Source organism: Galeopterus variegatus, unplaced genomic scaffold (assembly GCF_000696425.1).
Source record: "Galeopterus variegatus unplaced genomic scaffold, G_variegatus-3.0.2 Scaffold4305, whole genome shotgun sequence".
In the NCBI taxonomy this organism is placed as follows: Eukaryota; Metazoa; Chordata; class Mammalia; order Dermoptera; family Cynocephalidae; genus Galeopterus; species Galeopterus variegatus.
In genome coordinates, this window is record NW_007730416.1 from 111,432 (window position 1) to 119,485 (window position 8,054).

Below are 8,054 nucleotides of genomic sequence, written 5' to 3' on the forward strand. Positions count from 1 at the left end.
ATTGTGTTACACTGTTCTTCTTTGATTATTGATTTGGTCATATCTTGTGTAGTTGTTCTGTCAGTTTTTGTTTTACATATTTTAAAGGTATGTTATCAAATATACAAGATCTAAGCATTACTATGTCTTTTTTGTAGATTTGACACTTTATCATTGTAAAATGTTCCTCTTTATTTCTAGAAATAATTCTTGCCTTAAGTCTACATTTTCTAGTATGAGTATGTCTAGCCAGTTTATTTTTGGCCTCTGTTTTTTTGATATAAGTTTTTTCCTTTCTTTTCTTTACAAACATCTGCACTGTTATGGTATAGATGTGCCTTATAGAGACAGAATATAGGGTGGTCATTTTGTTTTTGTTTTACTTTATTTTTTAGTGCAGTGTGAAAATCATTGTTAGAACATATTTGTTTACCTGTGGTATAATTAATCCCTTATTTTGGTTATATTCTATCACCTTACTATGCACTTTCCATTTTCAGTCGGTTCTGTTTTCATCCACCTTCTGGTATTCTTTTGTATTGGTTAGTATTGTTTAATAATTATGGTTTTTTTTTCTTTTTGTTTATTTTGAAGTTTTATATTTTTTACTGAAGTGGTTACTTTCCTTTTTATACCTTTAACAGTGATTACCTTAGAGATTACAGCATTTGCTTAAATTTCTACTTTACTACTCTCTGTTACTGTGGGAAGTATATCCTCCCACATAGAGCTGTGGTGAGAAAGCAGTGAAATGCCATATGACTACATTGTCAGGAGTGTGATACTTACTATATTCGTATGTGTATTTGACCCTCATGGCAATCAAATGATGGAAAGGAAGGAGCAGCTCATCTCATATGACTTTCTTTTGGAAGTTGATCTACCTATGTTAAAGAACTGGTGGCAAAAGAGTATCAAAACCATTTGATACAGAAATAACACCAGCATAATCTATATCATCTGAGATCGGTGGTTATGATGAGGAAGTCTGTTATCCCGCCCTGTCGGCACAGGGGGATGTGGAGACCACCCTCGTGGTAATCACATAAGGCGTCTCTCCTTGACTTGCCTTCTTTACTCACTCAAATACTTTAGATTGGAAGTACATTCCTGTACAACAAAATGCCACTAATTGAGAAACTAATTGGATAGCTTATGGATTCTTTTACAAATAAATAGTTTTTACAGCAGAAACTGGTAAGGTGGGAAATAAAATTAATGTCAGATGGGGTTGCATAAACAAACCACCAAACACTTGATAAGTGCTTATGGAAACATTAGAAACTCTTGTGAGAGGTTTTTGTTCACTGATTGAAGGCGCACCTATTTCAATGCACTTTTTTGCATCAATTAATTTGAGACTTTTATAAGAGATTATGATACCATGGTATATGCAAAATACAATAAGATATCTGAAATAAAATATTTTTTCACGGTTACCTATATTCAATTTCTTTGCAGATAGTCTACATGGGCTGGTGTGAAGTACGGGAGCAGGATCCCCTTCAAGATCGCACATATTCCCCAACTTTTCTTGCCCTCAGGGGTTCCTGTCTTTACAAGTTTCTGGCACCTCCAGTAAGTGTTTTTATCCAAACTTATTGGTTTTTCCCATGTTAACAATATCAAATAGCATATTATTCATATATTTTCAAATTAAAATACAGGAAAAAATAGAAAACAGTCCAGATGTTTCTGAAATATCATGCAAAAGATATATGTTCTGGCATTAAACATTTGCTTTATAATCCTCGAAAAACCTAGAAGGCATTTCTGTTTCAATTGTGAACCTGAAAAATAATGGATCAAATCATAATGCTCTTTAAAATGGAGATTGATATTTTAAGAAAAATTTCCAAGCATATGTCACTGTATTTTGTTAATTGAATAAAAAATACAGAAATGAATTTATTAAGAGAAGAATAAAAGCAGAGTAAATGATTTTAAAAATGTATCACATATTTACCAATATGCTTATTAATCTTTTACTCTCAAAGGGACTTTTAAGGGCCCTTTTAAAATTATTCAGCACTTTTAATTTCTAGTGGCAAGTTTTCAACTTACCTTTAATTTATTATTAGCAAGTAATGATACGTAAAACTCAAAATTATAGCATCTGGGCAGTTAGTATTAAGTCTATCTCAACCTTCGCCAAACTTCTGCAGTCAAATATGTTTATCTATGTGCACAGATCTCTCTAAATCAAATCAATCATATTTTTGATGTTCTCATATTCTATATTCTAGTCATTGACATTTGTACTATATGAAGCTACCTATTTCACCTAAAGTTTTCCATTTGGAAACATGTACCTTACAGAACAGTGGATGTTCAATAAATATGTATTGAATATCAATATCAAATGCTAGACCACTAACTTTCAAGTCTGATAATATATAAGGTCTAGGAATTATCAAGCCCAACTTGCTGCTATTTTGAATGTCTATGTCTACACAAAGTTCAAAGCACCAGGAAGACAGGGAAAAAGCTTAATATTTATAACTTTTATTTAATTCCTACCGTGAATAATTTCTTATTACTGGACAGACAAATATAAATGTAAATATGTGAAACAATTTCATTGTAGTGCTTAGTGTTTTTACAACGTCTTAAGGCATCTTAGAATGTCCTAATATCATTCTTAGATGTCTTTTTAAAAATTAAAGTCAGTGTTGTGATCTCGTATTCTTCTCTGTGTTTAACTGGTGGTAAACAGAAAAAATATTGTATGTGTAAATTGCAAATACTTAGTGTTTATTTGCAGTGAATACACGTTATTTAAAATTTATAAAGACTCTGAGAAAATGGAAATTGTTGCATAAAATATAAAAATGTGTGCTGGAATAGGAAGAGAAATGGTGATAAAGCTTTGACTGTAGGAAACCAAACATTATACATAAACGTTTATGAGAATAACTTCACAATTGAGAGACTAAATAGGTACCTCTGTGAAAGTTTCAATAATTATGTACCATGCTATACAAATGAAATAAAAAGAGAAAATAAGGGCTACCTTTCCAAAACAAATGCCAGTCTTTTCTCATCTCTTAAAGGTGACCACCTGGGATTGGACCCGAGCAGAGAAAACATTCTCAGTTTATGAGATTATGTGCAAGATTCTCAAGGTATGATCAATAAGTAGTTATTATTTTAATAGGGTTTACTCAGCGAACAGTGGTTCAGGGTTCATAAGTAGCTCATAAAAACAAATGAGCCATGGATATAAAAGAAAAGGCAAGATAAAGACAAATAAAATATAAAAGAAATAAAATGTATAAAATTAAAATATATATAGAGAGCGAATGCAGAGAAAAGCATAGACACTCACATATCAGCTGAAATAACTCACAAGCAGACTCTGTGTTCCTCAGTGGGAGAGAGAACAGGGGAGCTCAGCAGGGGTCCACTGAGGAGAACTAGACAGTTCAATGGTAAATAGTGTAAATCTAGACCTCGATTGTTGCCACAGGTTTTCTGTTGTTGTTGTTTGTTTTTTTTTCCCTGAGTAAAATTCAGAAGAGAAAATTTGTGAGAGGCCTGACATTAGAACATATAAAGGCAAAAGCAGTGAAAGGTTTGTTTGTTAAATCACTTTGTCAGTTTTTGTTTTATCTTGGTGTATGACCATTTCTCTGAGTATGCAAAGGAGTATACAGTTGTCATAAATTCCAAATGGTTTCTGCAGTCTTTTTTAAGAGTTCAAATAGAAATAATCTGTGAAACCTAAAGAATAATCTACAATCAGTTTTGACTCTAGGGTTTGCAGGCATGGGAGTACCACAGCTGGATACTTAAATCCTTGCTGAAGGTTGCCTTGTTTCTGTAACCAAGAGGAACTGTGTCCCCTGTGATTTAAGTTAGTTATTTCTCTTCCAGTTAAAGACTCACTAGAGTAGAAAATGCTGGAACATTTATAATATAATGAAGTGTATCAAAAGTTTCTAAAAGCAGAGAGACAAAAATATAATCACCTCAAGAGTGTTTATAATTTTTCACCCTTACTGAGACTCTAGATTAAAGCTGAAGTTCTCTATAGTGCAAGATCTAACTGAAGTTATAGTTAATTGATTGATCATCACTGTGCATGGTTTGATTTCTATTGCAGGCCTAATGGTAGAAGAAAAACCTGAAATACTTAAGTTTATTGTTAGTAAAGAAGATTCTAGCAATTCCTAAAAGATATACCTGTATCTGAGGAAAAGGAGATTACACTCAACTCCAGTTTTTGAAATAATTAAATGGCTAATGAGATAGCTTTCTAATTGTATGTTCTTAGCAAAAGAACTAATGAAATTAGAATGAAAGAAGAAATAAATTAAACGCCTCAACAAATCAGCTTTATTTGTCCATTCCTTATCCATACACTGAGAAAACTTTCTCACAGTAATAATCCAACACTGATCTCTGTATATTTATCTAGACTTAAATTATTTCTTGACTATTCTCCAAGTAGCTACATAATCTTTATATCCTGCTCTTTAAAAAACCCAACTATTTATGCATTACAGCACAATTCAGTTTATTATGATACTTAAAATAAGGGTAATTTTACAGGATAAAATAAAAATTGTCTGGCTCCATCACCCTATACAACACTCAATATTTTATTTGTTAACATTTTTTGGCAAAGTTAAGATTATGTAATTTGTGATCTGCTTTTTCACGTACAAATATGTCTTGGGATTTTTTCTGTGTCAATTAGTATTCTTCATAAAAAACTATAACTTTTTGAAAGATTTTAACTATCCCATCATTTGGCCATATTATTTAGCTAATCCTGGAATTTTGACGTTTAGTTTCCTTCTCCAGTTTTTCTTGCTATCTGGCATATCACGGTGATCATTATTTGATTTATTACACAGAAAATTAAGTGTTTGCTATATGCCAGGTAATCTAAGCACTTGTCATATGGCTGGAAAAAAGGTGGAAAAAGTCTGCTTTCATTGAGCTTGCATTTTATTAGAGTGGCACAGAGGTTAAGTAAACAAATAGTCAAGAAAAACCATGGTGAAGAACTGATCTTTGCTCACAGACTTTTCTTTAAATTCTTTGCTCACAGATGTTTCTGCAAATATTAGGTTATTTCTTTTAATCTAAATTCTGAGTTTTGGAAATCCTGAGTGGTAAAATATTTTAATATATTCAAGATGTTAAATTCATGTGCACAAATTGCCTCCTACAGAAGCCACACCAACTTATGCTACTATCACAAATATCTGAGACTGCCTGTGTATATGCACTCTTTCAATTTGTATACGACAAATTGAAATCAAAGAGTACTTCTCCTTTCAACTTTCTACATAAAATTTATTATAAACCTTTTAGTTTTGCCATGGGAAAAATTTTACATAGACTAGTGAGGCCCGGAGGTAAATACTCCCAGACATTATATAAAATATTAATCTACTGTCAGTTATTGTACTTAAGTAAGAAAGCTCTGCTACCATTAATGAGCACAGCGCTAATGTTCTTTGCTTTGTGGCTTTACATTGGACATGCAAAATCACCCTTCGAGGACGTTGCTTTTCCAAGAGGAAAACTTCCTATAGCACAAGAACAGAGGAGTGGACATTATATTCAGTGCTGAATGGGTTATTTTTCTGCATACAGATCATGTTCTGGAGACTTTTTGTGTGTCAACTTGGTGGTTGGAGGATTATTGACTTGACAAAGAGGCCAGTCTCACACAGATAGGATGGGTGAGCAGTTCTACGGGGCATCTCTAAAACCAGCCATCACACCAACAAATCTAAAGACTAAGTTAAATATCCAGACTACGTAATGTCTAGTCTGGGACTACCAATCAGGAAGTCCTTGTCTCTTCTGATGTATTGATAATGAAGCTACACCAGTAATAACAAAAATGAACCAATACTACTTATCTGGTCTATAAAACTTACATGGATGTGCCAGGTATTGTCCTAAGTATTTTGTACATCAATTCACTTAATCTTTACAATACCTCTATGAATCAGTTATTATTATTCTCATTTTACAGGTATGGAAAAGTAGGCAAAGAAACTTTGTAAATAGCCCAAGGTATCATAGCTAGTAAACATAAGAGCCAAGCATTTGAACTTTGCAATCTGTCTCAAAAATCTTTATTCTTACACATTATACTATACTGCCTCTTTCTCTATCAGTATAAACATTGACAAGTTGAAAGGAAATGAGAACCAAAACACCAATCTGGTAGTGATGATTGTGCAAAGGTTTCAGAATAAGAGAAACTTGGCAACAAATGCCAATTTTGTTACTGAATATCTTGCAAATATGAGGGTACTTCCAAAAGTTCTTGGAAAAAATACAATTAAAATATAATATGAACCTTCCCATGAACTCTTTGAATTACCCTGTATATTAGGCACTATAAGGATCAATTTCTCGCCTGTTAAATGGAGCTACTGATGTATAGGCTTTTGTGAAGATTAGCAATCGTTAATTGATATATGAATGCATTTTTAAATTACTATTACAAATATTCATTGGGTACCTTCTATGTGCCAAGCACTCCACCAGGTATTAGAGATGAGTACAACTGGATAGGAGGGTTGAGCTCACAGAAAGCCTACCTGACTAAGGGGTTTGGGAAGGGCATTTTGGAGGAAGCCTTAAATAAGGTGACATCTGAGCAAGATGAAGCTGTGTCACAGTTTGGGTTGGAGTTCAGTGAGCGGGAGGAAGAGGGAGCATCCAGGACACAGGGAATACCACATACTCTTGCCCATGCGTGCAAACAACTGTGTTGTCTAAACAACTGAGGTGAGTTCAGTTTTGCTGCAGTTTTCTTGTGTATGAGTTTCATGCTGGTGTTTGGGTCGGGGGAAGCTGTTACAAGACAATGATAAGGCAAATGAGCAATCGGCACACTCATGACAGCCACGTGCCCCCATTGCCCAGCTAGCCAGGATAAAATAAATAACAATATTGATGGATTATAACTCAGTGAATAAAATAGGAAATCATGAATCCATCTTCATAACAACAAATAAGGGGAAAATTGATGAGAGGCAGAGTACACACGTAGTTTCAAAGCACCTCCTCACAAAGCACTTACCATAATTATAAAAGTGGACAGGTGAGGCAGTACCACCTTAACAAATTGATCAAAGTGAACATTAACAGGACAAATCAAAATCACACGTGCCTGATAGAGTAATAGTAGAATGTCACAATGGAAAGAAGAGCAGGTCTGTGCTATTGCTGCTGAAGCTGTGTAAACTAAACATAAGCAAGTGGAAACATTTGGTCTAGTGCAGGGTAACAGGAGGGAAGCACACTGCAGTCTAACCAAATCTAACGTGATTTCATCTCATCAAGTCTAGTCACAAGAAAATGTCAGACACATGCCGGAGAGACACGTTCTACAGAACAACCGGCTATTATCTTCAATACTGTCAAGTCATTAAAGTTAGGAAAAGACAAGGCACTGCTCCCACTGAAGGCTACTAAACAGGCAGGACAACCACACGCAGCAGATGATTTTGTACAGGTGGGCCATGAACGGGGTGTAAGGACTAGCAGACCGCAAGATACAATGTCACATTCCTCGTTTTGGTGTTTGTGCTCTATTTATGTAGCTGAGTGTCCTAATAATGTCCTTGTTTGCAGAAAATGCACATAAAGTGTGGGCGGGTTGCTGAGGTGTCCCATTGGCAGATATCAAATGGTTCAGGATATAAATCTTTGTACTTAATATGCCATTTTCTTTAAATCTAGTTGTTTCAAATATTATTACATTTTAGGAGTTGCTAAATAAACAATGTGCAAAACAATCAAGAAAAAACAAACCTGCCTCATGTAGAGTGTATGTAGTAAATCATGATAGAAACCCCTGAAGGCAAGCAGGCTGGTAGTGAGCATTCTGAGAAAGTGCTGATTAGAACTGCTCACATGAAGATGAAAGAAAAGGAAATCCTGTTAAAAATTAGTGGGATAGGGCCGGCCCGGTGGCACACTGCTACAGTGCGCCGCTTGGGAGCACAGCGGCCCTCCCGCCGAGGGTTCGGATCCCACATACAGACCGGTTCCCGCTCACTGGCTGAGCGAGGTGCGGGCACGGCACCGAGGGTTGC

The 8,054-nt window shown here is 34.9% G+C and overlaps 1 protein-coding gene across 1 annotated transcript in view; it reads left to right on the forward strand.

Annotated features, from left to right (window-relative positions):
- The window catches only part of LOC103602793 (gamma-1-syntrophin), a 184,541-nt gene that overhangs the window by 91,025 nt on the left and 85,462 nt on the right, over positions 1–8,054 (forward strand). The window contains exons 3-4 of the mRNA XM_008587229.1: positions 1,441–1,557; positions 3,033–3,104. Coding sequence (XP_008585451.1) covers positions 1,441–1,557; positions 3,033–3,104 — 189 coding nt within the window. The remainder of the gene's footprint in view (positions 1–1,440; positions 1,558–3,032; positions 3,105–8,054) is intronic.